This window comes from Marmota flaviventris, chromosome 17 (genome assembly GCF_047511675.1).
Source record: "Marmota flaviventris isolate mMarFla1 chromosome 17, mMarFla1.hap1, whole genome shotgun sequence".
Lineage (NCBI taxonomy): Eukaryota > Metazoa > Chordata > Mammalia > Rodentia > Sciuridae > Marmota > Marmota flaviventris.
Window position 1 is genome coordinate 34,645,065 of NC_092514.1, and position 21,292 is coordinate 34,666,356.

A 21,292-nucleotide genomic window follows, 5' to 3' on the forward strand; every position below is an offset into this window, starting at 1 on the left:
ATTGGGCTGGGGTTGTGGCTCAGTGGTAGAGTGCTCGCCTAGCATGCTTGAGGCACTGAGTTCGATCCTCACCACCACATAAATGTAAAATAAATATATTGTGTCCACTTAAAAAATAAAAAATAAAAAGTTTTTTTAAAATTACGTGAATTGGGGGATTTGTTGTTTTTACTATTTGTTACATTCTTTGAAGAAAAATTTTCCTACCATTCTAAGAAGGTGACTCCAAGAGTAAAAGGTAGAAATTTCTTAAACAAGCATAAATGTAACCTTATTCTGTGCAGAGTGGTTTTTAGGCTTTGATGTTCAACAGAATCACTTTGAGGTCTTGTTAAACATCAATGGCTAAGCCCCATCCTAGAAATTTTGATTCAGTAGATCTGAAATGGCGTCAGAATTTGCATTCCTAATAAATTCCTGGATGCTGTGTTGCTGCTGAACGGGAACCATACTTTGAGAACCACTGTTGTTGGCTAGGCACAGTGGTGCATACCTATAATCTCAGTGACTTGGGAGGCTTGAGGCAGGAAGATCAAAAGTTCAAGACCAGCCTTGGCAATTTAGCGAGACTCTTTCTCAAAATAAAAATTACATATTGGTGGTAAAGAGCCCCTGGATTCAATCCCCAGTATCAAAACAGAGGGGATCTGAGGCTGCACCTCAGTGCTCAGTCCTCCAGAAAAAGAGAGAGAGAGAACCACTGTTATAAGCAGTAGAAATGTGACTCTCAAGGATTTAATAGTCTCATGGCTTTTGGTGTACCTTAATGGAAATCAGTGACCTCGAGGATCTGTGAGGCCCAGCCCTACACAGCTCATTTTGATTCAGTCTTGATTTTGTATCTCCTGCATATACAACCTCCTTATTACAGAAATACAAAGAGGGAGGAGATGCAATCATTGTCTTGGTCTCTGTAGTTGAAAAAATAGTAATAAATAAATTAAGAGGGTTTGGGGATTTAGCTCAGTGACAGAGCACTTACCTAACAGGCAAAAGGCCCTGGGGTTCAATCCTTGGCATTGGGGAAAGGTTGGTATGGAAACCAAAAAATAAGGCAGCAAAAAATAAATAAGAGAACTATGACACAAAGCAAAATACAAGTGCCAAAAAATGACAACTAAACCATGCAGAAAGAGATACAAGTTACACATATAATCTGGAAAGAGCTCATGGAGAGAGAACTGTGTCTGGTTATCTATTACTGCATAACAAACTACCCCAAAACTCAGTGGCTTGAAACAGAAACTAGCTATTATCTTTCACAATTCTGAAGGTTGACTGGGATCAGCTGGATGGTTTTCTGTTCCACGTGTTGCTGGCAGACACTGCAGTTGTTTGGAGGACAGATTGAGCTGGTATGTCCAAGATGACACATTCACATAGCAGTATCTGGTACTGCCTGTTGACTTGGAGTTCACCTGAAGCTGTTCATTGGAGCACCTCAAGTATCCTCCTTGTGGCTTCTCCCAGCATGACAGCAGGGCTCTGAGATGGAACATTCCAAGCACATAAAAGTGGAATCTGCAGATCTTATAAAGCTCAGGCTTGGAAGTTATACCACGTCATCTCTGCTGCATTCTGTTGATCAAAGCAAATCACAAAACAAGCCCAATTGTACAGATGGGAAATGAACTACCTCTGAATGGGAGGCGGAACAAAAATTTGCAGCCATTTTGAATCCACCACAGGTTGATTGAGGCAGGCCTTAAAGGATGGCAAAAAAAAAAAAGAGAGAGAGAGTTTTGACAGGCATAGCTTTCCTAAAGGAAGGGTATTCCAAAGGAAGAAATAGCAAGTTTTCAGTTTAATCAGGAGGGAGGGTAGCTGATGTTGGCCAAGGAAGATGGAATGGGGCTATGTGGCAGGGGACTTTGAACAGCAAGTGGAAGAGCTTAGGGTTAGACTGAAAGACTTTAAAAACTGTGGAAGACCTCTTGGTGATTTTATTGGCATTGTGCAGAGTTTGAGAATGATTCTTCAGGCTCCAAACTAGTTCTTTATTTCTTTTCCCACAAGTTCAGTGTTAATAGAGCTGGATTTGGCTTCTTTAAGGTTGAGAAGGAATATTCATTGATCAACTGATTATAAATGATGCTGAGTAAGCATTTTGAAGGATAAGATCTCAGTTCTGAAGGACGGGCCAAAATAGGAGTTTAGGAACATGCAGCTTGTGCCAGGCCTACCTAGGCTTTTTCCTGCTGCATCAAAGGGTTAGTTACTTAGTCTTGCCCTTGTCTTTTCCTCACAGTAACCCTCCACTGAGTGAAGAGATGTTGCCTCCCGGGGAGTGGATGTGTCACCGGTGCACTGTTCGCCGAAAGGTAATAATGCTGCTTCCTGAAGGCTTTGCTCACAATGCCAGATCTAGAGCACTGATACTCTGGAGCTAAGATTGCCTGACCCTGAAGGCATTTTCATCCCTTCGTGTTTCTTCTCAGTCCTGAAATCACCCTACTCACCCCATGGTGACTGTTTGGAATCTAGTAGGGCCTAAAAATCCAAACATGGTTGCTAAAATGGGCAGAAGTGTGTTAATTTACTGAGCTACATTTAGTTACTGGTGACAGGAGTAGTCTGATCTTACCGACCTCCTGTAAATGGCCTGAATGTGGCAGCCATAGCTGGGAAACAGCAGAGGAAAGGCCACTTCTCCAGTTTGATGGAAAAGGGGTTTTTCTTCTTACCTAAGGCAAATAAGTCACTGGTTTCCAGAGACTTGGCCAGGTGTATTGGGGAGAGGATTTTGAACCCATTTTTCTCTTCACCTACCCTTCCCTTGGCTTTGATAATTCAGTACTGGCTTTAGGAACATGGTTCATTATTTCCTGCTTTGAGAATTTTTGTTAGGTATAAGAGTTAAATTCTCACTTGTCAAAAAGGAAGTAGAAGCGTTTCCACTCAGATTATGACTGACCCAATCTTCAGATTACAGGCTGTGGATTAGAATTTGTAAGTTGTTAGCCAACCCTTGCCCTCCTGCACACTAATTATACACCCAGCAATTTTCCTTTGTTGTGACATCACCACCTTTTCCTGGCCCCTGAATATGATGTCACAATGGAGAATGACTTCCTTGATTGCAGAAACAGGATGAGGAGATGATTCACAGATTGTGGTTTATGTCTGTAACAGTTTGGGGCCTTTAAAAAGAAGATAAACTGATCTTTTTTCAGTGTGTGCACAAGAGTTCCTATTAAAAAGGAAGCCCAAGCCAAGTCAGTCACCTAACCACAGCTATAGTTTAATTTTTAAAGTCCATAAACCAGGCTGCTTCCAACATCCTTTCCTGTGCATCCTCAATTAGATTAGAACTAGGCCAGTTGGAGATACCTGCCAGCCAGAAGGCCTTTCAGGAACTTGCCATGCAAAGAAGCTGGACCTGAAAGGGTTGGGAGGAACGAAACAGAAGAGGTAAAGCCAGAAAATGAGGATTGAGAAAAGGAACTAACATTATATCGGTACCTATCATATGCTAGGTGTTTTGCTATTTACTTTTATTTCATTTAATCTGTGCAGCCATCTAAGGATGCTAGTAGTAGATCTCTATTTTAGAAAGGAAGAAACTGAGACTGAGAAATGTAGAATAACTTTTCCCATGGACTCAAAGGAATTGACAGAGCCAATATTTGAACCAAATTCTATCTCATTTTAAAGCTCTGTTGTTGTGTCTTTTATCAGTTTTTTTTTTTCTTTTTTTTTAGAAGCAGGGCTACTTGCTGGGAATTATAGTAAGCTTTTTTCAAAATAGGGTGCTTCTCCTAGTTGCCACTCCGACCTGCTTTCACATGGACCTCTTTGTTTACTGGTACAAATCTGCCTTTTTCACCATCATCACTCTGTTTGGGGCTCCTGTATTTATAATGAAGTCGATTAAAATGAAATATCCTCTGGGCCTCTGATGTTTAGGTCCTATCATGATTCCTAGTGGAAGCTAGGTCTTTCCCCAGCTCAGAGCCATCCCTTTCAAATATGTGACCTTCTTTGTCTCTACCATTTTTCCCAGAAAAAGAGAATAAAGTTTTACTCATCTCGCTTTGTAGGTAGAGAAATTTCTGCCCACCAGCCTGAGTCACCCAAGGTCAGAGGGAATCGGTGGCAGAACTGGGACAAGATCCCAGATCTTCTGACCGGAGACCAGTGTTAAACCTTCCCTTGGCCAGTCTATTTGGAATCCTAGAGGAAAATGTATTATCAGTCATCCAGTCCTACTGAATACACTTAAGCTTTTTCCATTTCTCCATCTTCTAAGAAGTGTCACTTTCAGAGTTCTAGTTAAAGTTGAAACACTGGAAGCCATCTTTCTTGGACACCATGATTGACCTCCACACGCTATCAGCTCTGCCTTGTAGTTAATTATTTTATGTGCCAGCACCCGGCCTCCCTGAAAGGGGAACTCTACTGGCCTGTTTTACCTTTGCTTTGGAACATTTTCTCTATTTTAGCAAAGTTTTAAAAGTCATCAGAAAGTCAGGATGCTCCAAAGCAGACTACAATGCTCTTGTTGATTTTCACTGTTATTCTTATTAAATTTATTCTCATTGTGTTAATTTTTTAGCCTTTTGAACCTGTACTTTGTATACACATGATATGTATCATGATGAGTTATAGTTAATGATGTGTAATTTGTGTAATTGTTTCTAATTTTCCAATACTTTTTGGTGATTTCCCCCCTGCAATAGTTTTCTCAGCTTTAGTTTAGTTCAATTTAGTGTGTCAACTTTAACAGACCAAGTCCCAAGGTGAATGATTCTGTGATATGTAAGGGACTTTGTGATTTTCATTAATGATCTAGCAGGACATTGTACACGCATCTCTTTCTATTTTGTGGTACTTTTCATGATGGGCCCACCTATTCATTTGCACAGAAACGAGAGCAGAAAAAGGAGCTGGGCCATGTCAATGGACTGGTGGACAAAACTGGCAAACGGACTACATCACCCAGCAGTGACACTGACTTGTTGGACAGATCAGCTAGCAAAACTGAACTCAAGGCCATTGCCCATGCCCGGATTCTGGAAAGGAGAGCCAGCCGGCCTGGCACCCCCACATCCAGCGCCAGCACAGAGACTCCCACCTCTGAGCAGAACGACGTTGATGAGGACATCATTGATGTGGACGAGGAGCCAGTAGCAGCAGAGCCGGACTATGTGCAGCCCCAGCTGAGGCGGCCTTTTGAGCTGCTTATTGCTGCCGCCATGGAGCGGAACCCCACCCAATTTCAGTTGCCCAATGAACTGACTTGTACCACTGCACTACCAGGTTAGCCACACCATCATCATATCTCCTCCCCTACCCCAGCTTCCCCAAAGGATTATCATCCATCAAAGAGCAGTGTTGCCTGTGTAGCCACTGTCTCACATTCCTATTCCTTGTTATGCCTGGAGAGATCTTTGAAGGTTTTTAGCTAGTACAGTGCTTATTCAATATTCCATTTTTTTTTGAGTCTCCAAACTCCTTTCCTGCCCCTTCTCAGTATCTTCTATTTTTTTTTCCAAATTGATGCTACTTTCATGTGGTGCAAAATTAAAAATATAAGCTGGGCCTGGTGGCACACTCCTGTAATCCAAGCGACTCAAGAGGCAGGAGGATCTCAGGTTCAAGGCCAGCCTCAGCAACTTAGCAAGACCCTGTCTTAGAAAAGTAAAAGGACTGGGTATGTAGTTTGTTGGTAATGTACGCCTGGGTTCAATCCCCAAGACCACACACACACCAAAAAATATATATAAAATATGAACACTTACAATGAAAAATTTCCCTTCCACGCCTGTTATCCACCTTCCTACCCTTCACAGGAAACCACTGGTTGATTCTTGTGTATCCTAGAATTTCTTTGTGCGTGTATAAGCAAATACAGATACGTGTGTGTATTTTTTCCTTAAATAACATACTAGATATACTGTTCTGCACCTTGCTTTTTTTCACTTCACAAAATATTCTAGAGGTATTAATATATTAATATAGAAGTTCCTCAATTTTTTTTTGTGCTTGCATAATGGTCCATTGTACAGATGTGCCACAATTTAGCCAGTTTCCTATTAACTGACATTTAGGTTGTTCCTAATCTTTTGTTACCAAGATAGTGCTTCAACAAATAACTTTGTAATTACATCATTGTGTACTACATGTAATAGATATGTGGGTATTATATGTAGGTTAAATTCCTAATATTAGAATTGCTGGGTCAGTATGCATTGATAGCTCTGATAGATATTACTAAATTACCAATTTGTAATATCTGTCTATTACCAATTACCCTCTTTTATTTTTTTTTTTTAACCAAGTCTTGGTTTCTATTTGATACCATTGATACCACAAAGCTTTTAGATATATTTTTCTTGCTAGAGAAAGAGAAATTGGTGGAAAGTTTTAAAAGATGCATATGGAATCAAGGCATTTCTGATTTCTATAAAAATGTAAATTTGTAGTCTTTTCTTCAGCTACCTTCACAGAATAGTCTTTGTTGACCATTTGACTTGGGCATTTATATTTCTTAGGTTGCCAGTGTCAAACCCAGGTTTCTGATCACTTGCTGTTTGTAAAACAGATGTGTTACTGCTATAGAACAGGTGACTTTTGCTCCCTCATGAACAGTCTCTGACTTATATCTGAGTCTCCTTTTTCCTCTCTTCCTATTCATTTTCTCACTCGAAACCAGCTCTGGGGGCCTCAGAAAGATCCATGTCTGGGCAGTTCAGCATCACCAATTTCTCTTCTAGGTTCTAGCAAGAGGAGAAGAAAGGAGGAAACCACAGGGAAAAATGTAAAGAAGACACAGCATGAGTTAGATCACAATGGTCTTGTTCCCTTACCCGTCAAAGTCTGCTTCACGTGTAACAGGTATTTTCTTCTATACCAAAGGGCTCTTCCTTTATATATTCAGCAAATGGTGCATTTTTTTTTTCTTCTATCACCTCTTTATTTATTGATGGTATGAATACATAGAAATTGACTGATTGAATGACCAGAGCCTTGAAAGTATTAATAAATTCCCTGAAGAATAATAGTACAGGAGTACTATTAACTATGTTGCTAGAGACTAGAACAAGAAAAATTGGTCTTGAATTGAAGCATGAGATTATTTAGATTAGAGAACAGGAAAAATTATGGTCGGTAAGGCATCATGTTCCTGGAAAAGACAAAGTGTTTTGAAATCAGTAAAGATGCCGGGCATGGTGGTACACACCTGTAATCCCAGCAATTTAGGAGTAGAGGCAGGAGGATCACAGGTTCAAAGCCAGCCTCAGTAAAAGCGAGGCACTAAGCAACTCAGACCTTGTCTCTAAATAAAATACAAAATAGGGGTGGGGATGTGGCTCAGTGGTCAAGTGCCCCTGAGTTCAATCCCCAGTACCAAAAACAAAAAGTACAAGTATATATGGTAGTTTAATCCCCAAGTACAAGTATATATGGTAGTTCAATCCCCAGTACCAAAAACAAAAAGTACAAGTATATATGGTAGTTTGGTCTGAATGATTTATTTAGAAATAGCCCCTGTACTACCCCAGTTATATCTTCCTTGGGTCACTGGATTTCTTCAAATAGGATCTCAGTGACAGAAATCAGCTACTTCAATTACTGAAGCTGAACTTGTTGGCTAGGGTATGTTAGAAGGACTACATTATGGTCAGGATAGGATAGCAGGAGAAAATAGCTATCAAAAACAATTTGGGCATGGTAGTACATGCCTGTAATCCCAGCAGCTTAGGAGGCTGAGACAGGAGGATCACAAGTTCAAAGCCAGCCTCAGCAATGATGAGGCACTTAGCAACTCAGTGAGACCCTATTTCTCAATAAAATACAAAAATTGAGATGGGGATGTGGCTCAGCGGTCAAGTGTCCCTGAGTTCAATCCTCAGCCCCACCCCCCCCCAAAAAAAAATTAAAAAAGAAGAAGAAGAAGGTAGTATTTAATGGATGTGGTGGCACACACCTTTAATCCCAGGTACCCAAGAGGCTGGAGCAGGAGGATCATAAGTCACCAAACAGGGTGCTTAAGGAGACCTTGTCTCAAAATTCTTTGAAAAAAGGGCCAGGAGTGGGCTGGGGCTGTAGCTTAGCAGTAGAGAGCTTGCCTAGCATGTGTGAGGCACTGGGTTAGATCCTCAGCACCACATAAAAATAGACAAAATAAAGGCATTCTGTCCATCTGCAACTACAAAAAAAAATTTTAAAGCGGTGGCGGGGGGGGGGGGCGCAGGAGTATAGCTCAGTGATAAAGCGCTCCTGGGGTTTATCCCCAATGCTGAAGGGGGGGAAAGGTATTCTATATCAATAACAAAAGTAAGAAGTATCTCACAACAAAAGCTATAGGGAAATAGACAAAGTACTTTCTCTCTTTTAAGGAGTAGAGAGCAGAGTTCACTGTCTTCTCCAGTGGGTATGACCTTTGACCATTCTTGCTCTGGCAGCCCCTTTAGCTGTACTCCAAATAAACATTCAAGTCATCACAAGAGACATTCTTGTCAGAAGAGAGAATAATGGAGAACCTGGTGGTAGCCCCCAAATTCAGCCACCTTTCTGATCAGAAGTATAACTGAATCATTGGGGTAGGAAGATGTGGGAAAATGCTGTTAGGATTAAGGAAAGGGGGTTGTTCCACAGTGCAGAATTATTCTGAATTTTCCCATCTTAATACAGATGTGGCCAACATCTCTTTTTCTTTTGGCAGGAGCTGCCGTGTGGCCCCTCTCATCCAGTGTGACTATTGCCCCCTCCTGTTTCATATGGACTGCCTCGAGCCACCGCTCACTGCCATGCCCCTGGGCAGATGGATGTGTCCGAATCACATCGAACATGTGGTGGTAAGCACAGCAGTGTCCAATCAATCCTCTATGGGCACAGCTGGGGTGTGGACTGATTCAGTAGAAAGCATATTAAGATCAGCTTTGTTCCAGAGTTCACAATAATAAGGAAATAAATGGTTGGCTATCTGGAATATATGTGTCGCAGTCTCCAAATAAGGTTCATTTCTTCTGTTGCTTTAATTCTTTATAACCACATGTATTGGTGTTCAGTAAGTTGAAATAATGAATGTTGTGGGGCTAGGGATATAGCTCAGTGGTAGAGCACTTGCCTAGCATGTGTGAGGCTTCAGGTTTGATCCTTAATACCACATAAAAATAAATAAAATAAAGGTATTGTGTCTGTCTACAACTAAAAAAAAAAAAAAAAGGAATGAATGTTGTTATCACCAGGAGTCTTGGATACATTTTCTACACTTCTTTCCAAGGCTAGAACACAGCTGTCATTAGCTATCTCCAAAAGGATTTGTCCTTCTAGGCAGTTAGAACAGATAACAAGATGGAATGGGAGAGGGCTCCAGGAGGAGACCCTTACTTATGAGAAACCTTTCCAAACCAAAAAGGTAGCTGCTTAAAAGCATTGTGGCATAGTCTGTAATCCCAATAACTAAGGCAAGAGGACTGAAGGTTCAAGGCCAGCCTAAGCAACTTAGAAAGACCCTGTCTCAAAATATAAAAGAAGCCGGGCGTGGTGGTGCACACCTATAATCCCAGTGGCTCTGGAGGCTGAGACAGGAGGATCATGAGTTCAAAGCCAGCCTCAGCAAGGACAAGGCACTAAGCAACTCAACTGAGACCCTGTCTCTAAATAAAATACAAAAAATAGGGCTAGGGATATGTCTTAGTGGTCGAGTGAGTGCCCCTGAGTTCAATCCCTGGTACCAAAAAATATATGTATATAAAAGGGCTGGGATGTGGCTCAGTGGTTAAGCACCCCCTGGGTTCACTTCCTGGTACCAAAAAGGGGAAGGAAAAAAAAAAAGGACATTGTCAAATCTGGGATGAGGAATATAGCTCAATAGTAGAGCACTTGCCTAGCCCTGAGTTCAATGCCCAGCACTGGAAACAAAAAAGAACATCATCTACCAAATGACATTAGTCATGAAATAATTAAAGACTGCCATACATGGAGCCTGGGAATGTTAGTTAGTGGTGAGGTGCTAACTAGCATTTGTGAGGCCCTGCATTTGATCTTCTTTGTATATGGAAGAGTTACTTTGTATTCTTTTGATTCGTGCCACTTAGATTTATCTAAGAGGAAGTGTCTCAGGCTGGGGTTGTGGCTCAGTGGTAGATCACTCGTCTAGCACGCATAAGGCACTGGGTTTGATCCTCAGCACCACTTACAAATGAAATAAAGATATTGTGTCCACCTACAACTAAAAAATAAATATTTAAAAAAAAAAAAAAAAGGAAGTGTCTCTAAGGCTCATTGTGAGTGACTCTTTGCTTCCTGCCAAACCAGGAAAAAAAAAAAAAAGACCATAAGCAGTTTATCCAAATACAGATCTTAAAGAGCAACTTTCCAGTGAATGAGAAATTACTAATTAGCTAATTTTATTAGCCACTTAAAGGTTGTGCCTAATTTGCCAATTAGGAAGCTTCCAAAGGAGATTCTTTCTTTTGAACTTAAGCGTAGGGAACCAAATGAGGAAGAGGAGAGTGGCGTGGGTTCTCCATACCTTCAGTAGGCATTGCAGAAACTCTTCTTTCTTCTTTCCTGTTAGCCTCTTAAGAGGTGACCAAGTTTCCCCCCTTCCATGAAGGAAGACTGTCGTATCAGGATGGGTTCACAGAGGTGCTCCCTTGAACCCTAGAGCAGGAAAGGGGCAGGGCATATAGGATCCTCATCCAACTATTGGACAAGCTCCTCTGTAGGAACAGTCCTGCTTTCTCTGTGAGTCCCTTCCTGTTGGGAGTTTGGGTCTCTTGGGGGTCTGAAACCTGGTGTTGCTGGGAGGATACCCTGACAGAGTACTCTGAACTAGAACTGACGACTGTCAGGCTGAATTCTTAAGGATACTTCTTGACTAATTCTCTGTTTCCTTTCTTTGAGCCTCACTGGGAAACAGGAACATATCAGCTGAGGAGGAAAGTCTCATCCATGTTGCCTTACTCTCTAGCAAGAGTGTTGGCATCTTGTCCCTGACTGAAGGATCCCATTTGGCTGAAAAATTCTGGTTTTTTGTTGTTGTTTTTAATATCTCAGAGAATGGGGCTACCTAAAGGTGGGGATACCTTTCAAGATTCACCACAAGGGTATTTCTGGTTTGTCTCTAGCTGAACCAGAAGAATATGACACTGAGCAATCGGTGCCAGGTGTTTGATCGTTTCCAGGACACCATTTCGCAGCATGTCGTCAAAGTGGACTTCCTGAACCGAATCCATAAGAAGCACCCTCCTAACCGCCGTGTGCTCCAGTCAGTCAAAAGAAGAAGCCTGAAGGTGAGTCACAGATCTGGTACAGGCAGGATGATGGTGTCCTGATTGCCTTTGCTTGATAAATAGAGAGGGCCATTTTCCCAGTTTTACAAACATGGAGACCGTGAAGACCTAGAGATTTGTCTTTGGTATCTCAGCAAGTAATAAACGTTTGTTTGTTTGTGGTGCTGGGGATTGAACCCAGGGCCTGTGCATGCAAAGCAAGCACTCTACCAACTGAGCTATATCCCCAGCCCAAATAATGAATGTTAAACTTATATTTTAGTACTTGAGCATGTTGAGGGCCAAGCCTCAAGTAGGCTTTCAAAGTCTGCAAGTCTCTGGTCCTCCAAAGATAAGCACTCTTCAGCCCATGCCACCAAACCTAGTTGTGCTTGGATGTCAATTTCTCCTCACCTGAAGTCACCCTGTCTGTCCCCATTATATGTCTTCTGTCCAAGAGCCATCTGGATCTTTCTCTTTTGAGATAAACTCACAGTCCTATATACCAGCAAAAAAACAGCAATTCTCAAAAGTGGCCACTTGATGGCAGCCACACTTTAAACTCAGACCTCAGTTAAATGGATCTGCAAGTAATCAAGACTGTGTGATTTACTGTGTAGACAGAGAAGCAAGCCTGACTACTGAAGTAAACGCCCAGGAGGCCTTGATAAAGTCCCATCATTGTTTTGTTCCTCCTCCACTGTTTTTTTTTTTTGTTACCTGGAATTGAACTCAGGGACACTCGACCACTGAGCCAAATTCCCAGCCCTGTTTTTTTTGTTGTTGTTGTTTTATATATATATATATATATTTAGTTGTAGATGGACAAATACCTTTGTTTATTTATTTTTATGTGGTGCTGAGGATCGACCCAGGGCCCCGCGCGTGCTAGGTGAGCACTCTACCACTGAGCCACAACCTCAAACCCCTAGCCCTATTTTGTATGTTATTTAGAGACAGGGTCTCACTGAGTTGCTTAGCGCCTTGCTATTGCTGAGGCTGGCTTTGAACTCGTGATTCTCCTGCCTTAGCCTCCCAAGCCATGTGGCCACCACACCTGGCTCCCTCCATGTTATTAAATGTTTCCCTGTTATCAAGGAAAATCAACAACAGGGCATGAGTTACCTGATAAACCTTTTGTAATAGGACAGTTTAAGAGTGAAATGAGGACTATAGCAACATAGGACAGTGGCCTTTACTCTTAGTTGTAACAGTATAGGTAAAATCTGCTGAGAACTTTATCTATGTTAGGAGTTCCTCCTTCACCTACCATTTCACTCTTTTCTAGGAAGCCTTAGACTAGCCCACTGTTCCATCCTCCTCCTCTAATTGATGTTGATCTCAAAAAGCCCAAGGTACCAGCTGATGACTCCTACCTCCTTATTCTTTGCCTTTTTTCTCATGCAGTTCTGTTTGCCCATACTACAGATAAGCTCAGTCTCAACCTACCCTAGACCAAAAGTCTTAGTCTCTCAGAATCTGCTTTCCCTCTATATTTCCAGTGTCAGTGAATGATAGTGATCTCTACCCAGTCCCTGAGGCCAAAATTCTGGAAACCATTTCCAGTTTTTCCCATATTCCATAAGGTTTTAGTAAACAAATCTGTTGGTTCTCTGGATGTTTTCCAAATCCACCAAGTGCTTTCACATCTCTGTGCCATACATGTTGCTCCAACCTTTATTTCCCCTTTATCTGCCTAGAAATTCTTTCTCAACTTTCCAAGTCTTGGTTCAAATACTTGCTATAAAATCTTCCTTAATCCCAAGCTCCTGTCCCCTGAACTAAAAAAAGCACTCTCCTTTTTGTTTGTTTGTTTTTGATAGCAACTCTGACATGCTTCTATTCTTTTTTTTTTTTTTTTTTAAAGAAAGAGGGAGAGAGAGAGAGAATTTTTTTAATATTTATTTTTTTTTACTATTTGGCGGACACAACATCTTTGTCTGTATGTGGTGCTGAGGATCGAACCCGGGCCACACACATGCCAGGCAAGCGCGCTACCGCCTGAGCCACATCCCCAGCCCGACATGCTTCTATTCTAGGATCAATTACATGTATTGTAATATTTCTGGGTTTTCTCCATACTAGGCTGTGAGCTCCTTGAGGGCAAGCTTACGTTTTATTCACCTCTGGACCTTTAGTACTTGAACAGAGCCCAATTCAGGAGGTGCTCAATAAATGTTATTTGAATGTATGAATGAGTCTTTGCTTTTGTGGCTTTTTCATGCTTACATGGTGTGAGTCAGAGAGTGTCTTCTGTCTTTGTGCAACAAACAAGTCTTAAGGGGAGAAAAAATATCTTCAGTTGTATCATTAGTCATGAATGATGAAAACTAACCTTGATTGAGTGCTTTAGTTAGGCCTCATGCTGAGCTTTCCCACCATGAATGTGGCCTCATTTAACTTATGTCTCACCTACCTCCCAAAATTGACCCTGAACAGTAAGAACCTAGAGCAGCACTCTGAAGCCCTGTCCATTGTCAGCCTTACACTTTTCAGGCCAAAGCAGAAGACAGCATACAGTGGTTTCTGAGTTCTGCAGGCCTTTGACCTTGATGAAGAAAAGTGGAGGCCCTACCTGCTATTTTCATTTCTTTTTCCTTTTTAAGCCAGTAAGCATGTGTGAGAGTCAGGGGGAACAACAGATCAGTTGCAGCATACTGAACCTCTTTGTCCTTAGTGGACCCAGAGTAAATGATCCCATGGTTGTCAGCACCACAATTAGAATGGTGTGCCAGGACAGAATCAACTGAATGTGTTGGCACTATCTCCCTTTCCTTCTTTCTTCTGTCTATCCTGAACAGGTTCCCGATGCTATAAAATCTCAGTACCAGTTTCCACCCCCTCTCATTGCACCTGCGGCCATTCGGGACGGGGAACTGATCTGCAATGGGATTCCTGAGGAATCACAGACGCACCTTTTGAACTCTGAGCACTTAGCCACCCAGGCAGAACAGCAAGAGGTGAGTGAAGGCAGAACTGGGATTCTAAATTCAATCTTCTTTCCGTCTCATCATAGCTGTTATTGGAAGTAGCCTCAGTGTCTGTCATTCCCACTGCACCCCTTCCCTCTCCCCCATAAGCATTGAGTATTCCACAGAGAACCTCTGGCTCAGATCCTAAAGTCAAGTAAGAGAACTACAGAGTCGACTGGTCTGCTCCTCTCCGTCGGTCCCCCAATGCACTGTGAGCCGGGCAAATCTGTATTGTAGAAAGATGAGTAGATCCCTAGAGGGGTTAATTGATAGTGCTGGACACACAGCAGGTGCTAGAGTACTTGCTGAATATTAGTCACAAGGTGAGCCTTAGGGCCAGGGCCAAAACAAGAATCCCAAGCTCTGCTGACCAGGGGTTGCCTGCCAAGTGTACCAACAAGTCTTGCTTGGGAATGGAAATGGAGTCCTATCAGAAGTCAAGCACACCCTTTCTGGGCATTCACATTGGGACCTCTGAAACAGTGCTTGTCAGCTCTGCTGTAGCCCTGGCCACTGTGGCAGGATGGACTGGCGCCTTCTGGGCCTCTCACCCTCCTCTCCTCTCCTCTCCTTCCATTGCAGTGGCTCTGTAGTGTTGTTGCGCTCCAGTGCAGCATATTGAAACATTTATCTGCTAAGCAGATGCCTTCGCATTGGGACTCTGAACAGACAGAGAAGGCTGATATTAAGCCTGTTATTGTGACTGACAGCTCAATCACCACATCCCTGCAAACCGCTGACAAGGCACCTACACCTTCCCACTACCCCTTGTCCTGCCCCTCAGGGATTAGCACCCAGAATTCCCTGAGCTGCTCTCCACCCCACCAGCCCCCAGCCCTAGAGGACATCAGCTGCAGTTCTTGTGTGGAAAAATCCAAGAAAGCCCCTTGTGGGACTACCAACGGACCAGTGAACACAGAGGTGAAAGCCAATGGCCCCCACCTCTACGGCAGCCCCACTGATTCCACGGACCCCCGGCGACTTCCAGGCGCCAACACCCCCCTACCTGGCCTTTCACATCGGCAAGGCTGGCCTCGGCCCCTCACTCCACCAGCGGCTGGGGGGCTTCAGAATCACACCGTCGGCATCATTGTGAAGACAGAGAATGCCACTGGCCCCAGCTCTTGCCCCCAGAGGAGTTTGGTTTCTGTCCCAAGCCTGCCCCCTTCCATTCCCAGCTCTTGTGCCAGCATTGAGAACACCAGCACTTTGCAAAGAAAGACTGTCCAATCACAGATAGGACCTCCGTTGACAGATTCAAGGCCACTGGGCTCACCCCCAAATGCCACCCGGGTGCTCACTCCCCCCCAAGCAGCAGGAGACGGTATCTTGGCCACAGGAGCCAACCAACGATTCTGCTCACCAGCGCCATCATCAGGTGAGTGCTGCTCAGCCTCCAGTGACTTGGAATAATTTTATGCTTTTCCTGGCAAATAAGACTTAAGATTCTAAAAACACTTATATCCTTATGAATGCTTCAGAGGATTTTAATCTCTACGTTATTTGTCCTCCCCATATTTCTGTTATAGAAGAGGAAGCACGTGTTAACTTGTCCCCGTCTTATAGGTGGGCTTACTTGGGCTCTAAAAGCTTAAGTGATTTCCTTAAGGTAACCTACCAAGGCAGTGGCAGGACTGGAACTACAGCCTGGGTCTCCTGACTCCTTCTCTCACCCTCCAGGCCTAGTCTTCTGCCTGTCTTGTTCCGTCACCTTAGAAGAAGGCAGCATGCTCTCTGGAACCACTGGGGTCAGCCTGAGGTTCTGGGTAACGGCCTCAGTGTTTCATGATCCACATAAGAGACTAAAGCTACGCCTGCTACAGATTCTCAGAGCCAACTCATTTGAGGAACTTCCGTGTCAGGGAAGCAGGGACAGAAAGCAGCACTGCCTTTCAGAGTAGCTGCAAAGTGGGATGCCCGCAGAGGTTGGTCTGGCCCAGAAGCTTGCCCTCAGGCCACATGCCGAAGGGCAGTCTGTTAAGTCTGAACTTGACCCAGTTTGGACCTGCTCTCTCAGCTGTCCCTAGTCAGCACTCAGGACCTCAAGGTTGCTGACCCCAGCATCTGAACCAGGTTTCAGATGCTGCTGGAACCCCCTGTGGTCTCTCCTGTCTGAACTGAAGCTGGCCTCCTAGTCAGCTGGGAGTCTCGGTAACCAGGTGACTGTGATTTCTCTGCATGGGGGCCCCTGGTCCCAGGATGGCCCTACTCAGACTGTTTTCCTGTTTCTCACTGTTTCTTAATACCAGCGTGAATAGATTTTTGCACGCTCTGAATCATACTTCAGCAGGCAGGAGTTGCAAGGGCAAGCATCACTTCTTTTAGAAGCAACAGGGAGGTGGTCATGGCCCAGGGAATGAAGTTACCCCAGCACTTTCCCCAGAGCAGTGGATTGCAATGGTTATCAGTGCTCTGGAAACTCCTGCGTGCCCGGGTGCATTGTCGTTCCATCTGCCCTTCCTCACCACACGTTTTTAGCTCTAGGAGTTCCAGAGCCTATGGGTTGAGAATCAAGAAGGGAACATCACCTTGGGTCCGAAATCCAGACCTGTCTCAGCTGTGGGGGATTGGACCGGTGGGTTTCCCTCAGGCGACGTAAGTAACAGTCTTCCTGCTCCGTCCCCAGATGGCAAGGTCAGCCCCGGCACGTTATCCATAGGAAGCGCTTTAACCGTACCCTCTTTCCCAGCCAACTCTACTGCCATGGTGGACCTCACCAACTCACTTCGAGCATTTATGGATGTCAATGGAGGTGAGTGAGCCAGCTGCTGTGGTAAAGTTGCAGGCAAAATTTAGCTCATCTCAAAGGGAGAAGAAGAGTTGACACATCTCAGAGAGCTAGGATCATGGGGAAGACGAATACCATTTGGGTAGAGGAGTAGGGTAAAAAAGAAGGCTTCTTGAGTGCCTCTAAGTTCAATCCCCAGCACTGGAAAAAAAAAAAAAAAAGAAAGAAAGAAAAAAAGGCTTCATCTCCTGTCTCTGTGTTCTATATTTGCACATAACACATATTCCAAGATGAAGGGAAAACAGCTATGCTTAATTGATGAGAAAGAAAAAGATCTTTAGGCAGATCACCTGGACTTGTAGAACAAAACCGGGAGCCTCACTCCCAGAGGAGGGGCCTCGTCTGTGGGAAACTCTAAAGTCAAGGAGAACAGGGACAAATCTTGATTTCTGTGAACAAAGGGTGGGTTGAAAATTCAAGTCTATCAGATATCCAGACCCTCCCCGTAAACAGGCAAATTAGTCTGCTTTGCTCTGGCCTTTTAGGACACTTGGCTTGAAATAATCCACCTTACTATAGAAGGCAACTTCACAGGCTACACTGGGGCACTCTCTCACAGTGAATGGCAAGTGAGATGCCCAGCTCTGGAGCCTTGTACCACTCTGTACTCTATTCTGTTTGAGCAAAAATCACTCATCTGGATTTCAGAAATGTTGAACTATTTGCATGACCCTTTACAACTTCCACATTACATTTCCATCTCAGCTGTTTTTTAACCTTTCTCTTTGATTGATAGAAATCGAGATAAATATGCTGGACGAGAAGCTGATCAAGTTTCTGGCCTTGCAGAGAATACATCAGCTTTTCCCCTCCCGGGTCCAGGCTTCACCGGGCAGTGTTGGGACACATCCGCTGACTTCCGGAGGGCACCACACAGAAGGTGTGCATGCACATGCCTGCTACCACACCATCAGATCTTACGATTAACTATCTTGCCTCCCCAGAGAATCAGCTTTTGATAGTCAAAATCTCCTTGTGTACCTTTGGTTAAAACACTGTATGTTTTTTTCTCAGAGCAGGAATGAGATGACAACCACAGCTTGGGGGAGTCACTTACCCAAGTCAGACTTAGGGAAGTCACTTGTACCAGTCTACTTTGAAACACAGCAAAACAGAGACCACTTCTTAGGGGTATATGTTGTATTCTGTCTGTTCAGTTGCTTCCTAATATTTGAGTTAGAAAGGTTTCCCAAGAGGGAACTTTTGAGTTCAAGGTAAGAAATAGGATAACAGTGAGCAAGCCTCCTAGAAATTCTCAAGTGATAACTCTGCTTGGTTATCTCTGAACATTAGTGCCTTGCTGCTTCAAACAAAGTGTGGTCCCCAGACCAGCAGCATCAGCATCTCATGAGACCATAAAACTGTAAATTGTAGGGGCTGAGGTTGTGGCTCAGTGGCAGAGTGCTTGCCTAACATGCATGAGGCACTGGGTTCGAGCCCCAGCACCACATAAAAATATCTACAACTAAAAGGGGAAAAAAAAATTAAAAAAACAAACAAACTGTAAATTCTAAGCACAGTTGTAATCCCAGCAATTCAAGACACTTGAGTCAGGAGGATCACAAGTTCTAGACCAACTTTGGAAACTTTTATATGTTTTTTTTTTTCTTTTTAATGTGGTGCTGAGGATCAAACCCAGTGCCTCACCCAGTATGCTCTACAACTAAGCTATAACCCCAGCCCAGCCTCAGAAACTTAGCAAGACCTTGTCTGAAATTTTTTTAGATTTTTTGAAAGGCTGGGGAGTGTGGCTCAGTGGTAGAATGCCCTTGGGTTCAATCCCCAGCATTACAACCAAAAAAAGGGCAAATTGAAGGTCCACATCCCAGACCTACTGAGTCAGAATATGTACTTACCCTTCCTGTCTTCCTTCCTTCCCCTTCCACTCTCTCTCCCTCTTCCTCTGATTGAACGCTAGGCCAGCACTCTACCACTGAACTGTACCCTTAACCCAGAATCTACTTTTGGACAAAATCCACAGGTGATTCATATGCACATTAAAGCTTGAGAAATACTGGTTTATGCTTCCATTTTTCCATGTTTTCCCTTTAATATAATCTGGAATGTCCCTGATTAGCTAACCAGCAGCCCAGAAGCTTATAGTACTAATATTCTCAAATTCTGTGACCATTTTCAAAGATGGTCCTTATCCCATGTTGGAAATGATGTGAATTGGGAAGGAATACTTTATCCTAAGTGTTCAATGTGTTTGGAAACATGAATCATTCACTGGGACTTTCTCTAGGCCACAAGCCAAAAGTCCAGGTTTTATTCATGTTTGGGTCACAGGTTCTGAGTTTCTGAATGACCCTATCCTTGTTTGTCTTGCAGTGCAAAGAAAGGAAGTACAGGCCCGAGCTGTGTTCTACCCCCTCTTAGGGTTGGGAGGAGCTGTGAACATGTGCTATCGAACCCTCTACATCGGGACAGGTAAGCCAGCCTGGAAGCGGGAGAGGCACTGGATCTATTCAGTCCTAACACTCTTACCAGCAAGCTAGAAAGGGGTGATGGAAGCCTTTTTCCAGAGTTGATGGGTAACCCAGTGGATATCCAGACAAGAGTGACTTAGGAAACAAAATAATCAGGTGCTTCTCTCTGTGTTTGTCCCTTTTGCTTTGTCTGTCCCCATTGTGGCCTTATCAGGGATGGGAATTAGCTCTGATTACTACTCAGTCATCTGAAACTCTGCCAGGAAAGATGCAAGCAGAGGGCAAATGCCTGTCCCTGGGTGTCTTTGAAAAATGATAGGCTCACACTAAGTCTTCAGTTAACCTTGCATCTGGTACAGAAGTACAGATTCGCTCTCAGCCTACAAATTTCCTGAGATATGATTATTATTATTATTATTTTAAGGCTCTGCACCTCCATGTTATGTTTTCATGGAAGTATCCCATCCTCTAGTAACTCAGGTTCTGAGTAGTCTCAGTCCTAAGCAGTTATTGTTGAGCAGGAGTTTGGAAAAGACATTAGCTTTTGTCCAAAAACACAAAGTGGTACACACCTGTAATCCCAGTGACTTGAGAGGCTGAGGCAGGAAAATCACGAGTTCAAAGCCAGTCTCAGCAACTTAGACCCCATCTCAAAAAATAAAAAGAGCTGGGTGCTGTAGTACATACCTGTAATCACAGCAGCTCAGGAGGCTAAGGCAGGAAGATCATGAGTTCAAAGGCAGCCTCAGAGAAAAATGCGAGACACCAAGCAACTCAGTGAGATCCTGTCTCTAAATAAAATATAAAATAGGGCTTGGGGTATGGCTCAGTGGTTGAGTGCCCCTGGTTTAATCCTCATACCCTAAATAAATAAATAAGAATGAATTAATAGATATATAAATGAAGCTGGGACATAGCTTACCTGTAAAATGTGAATCTCTCCCCCTCCCTCCCTCACCTCTTCCACATTCCCTACACATACACCTTATAATCTGTTTTCTGCCTTCCTTTTCCTCTACTTCTGTCACCTTGCAGGAGCTGACATGGATGTGTGCCTTACAAACTATGGTCACTGTAACTACGTGTCCGGGAAACATGCCTGCATATTCTACGATGAGGTGAGGGGTGGCGATGGGGTGGGAGGGAACCTGAGGCCTTTCCCTGGTACTGGGTTTTGGTTCAATGCCCTGAGAAGAAGGGAAGAGGGTTGGGAGTCCTTTTCTTCCCTGTCATTCCTGGAGAAATCTTGGTGTAAAAAAGCATCCTACCATGGCTACCAGCTTCCAGGAGCAGGGTTATCATTTCTGCTGAAGTTACTCTTAGGTGTAGGGGAAGGGACTAACAGAAGGAAAGCAAGCTCTGTGGATGTGTCCCTATGAGATCATCATGATGAATATCTTACCAACAGGAGCCAGTGTTGAGGAGACAGAGAAAAGGAATAGTGGGAGAATTAGGGGGTATGGGACACTAGGAAGGCTCAGTAGAGCAGTATGGCCTCCATATATATGTTCTCTCTCTCCCCTTAGTCACAGGCCCCACACAGCTGACCATACATCTATCTTCCCTCCTCCTCAGAATACCAAACATTATGAGCTGTTAAACTACAGTGAGCATGGGACAACAGTGGACAATGTGCTGTATTCATGTGACTTCTCTGAGAAGACCCCGCCAACCCCCCCAAGCAGTATTGTTGCCAAAGTGCAGAGTGTCATCAGTAAGTTGGAGCAGAGGCCTGTGGCCACAAAGCTAAGGCCCCATTCACAGTGGTTCTGCCATGCTGCCAGTGACCTTCAGTCTCTTGCCTTCCTAGTCCTAGTGGCCAAGCTCTCCTTGCTGGTGGGCCCAGGGAAGGCCACGGAGAAGCAAGTGCTGAGCACC

General features: G+C 43.7%; 1 protein-coding gene across 5 annotated transcripts in view; it reads left to right on the top strand.

Moving 5' to 3' along the window:
- The window catches only part of Phf12 (PHD finger protein 12), a 44,224-nt gene that overhangs the window by 21,473 nt on the left and 1,459 nt on the right, over positions 1-21,292 (top strand). For 2 of the 5 annotated variants that reach the window (XM_027924406.2, XM_071603914.1), the window contains 12 exons: positions 2,249-2,321; positions 4,866-5,259; positions 6,717-6,837; positions 8,669-8,801; positions 11,082-11,246; positions 14,027-14,185; positions 14,780-15,575; positions 16,824-16,949; positions 17,722-17,865; positions 19,317-19,415; positions 20,450-20,532; positions 20,990-21,128. In XM_027924406.2, coding sequence (XP_027780207.1) covers positions 2,249-2,321; positions 4,866-5,259; positions 6,717-6,837; positions 8,669-8,801; positions 11,082-11,246; positions 14,027-14,185; positions 14,780-15,575; positions 16,824-16,949; positions 17,722-17,865; positions 19,317-19,415; positions 20,450-20,532; positions 20,990-21,128 — 2,432 coding nt within the window. Of the gene's footprint in view, positions 1-2,248; positions 2,322-4,865; positions 5,260-6,716; positions 6,838-8,668; positions 8,802-11,081; positions 11,247-14,026; positions 14,186-14,779; positions 15,576-15,877; positions 16,123-16,270; positions 16,357-16,675; positions 16,773-16,823; positions 16,950-17,721; positions 17,866-19,316; positions 19,416-20,449; positions 20,533-20,989; positions 21,129-21,292 lie in introns of those variants that run through there. The other 3 variants (XR_011705148.1, XR_003581107.3, XM_027924407.3) reach the window with 3 other exon arrangements.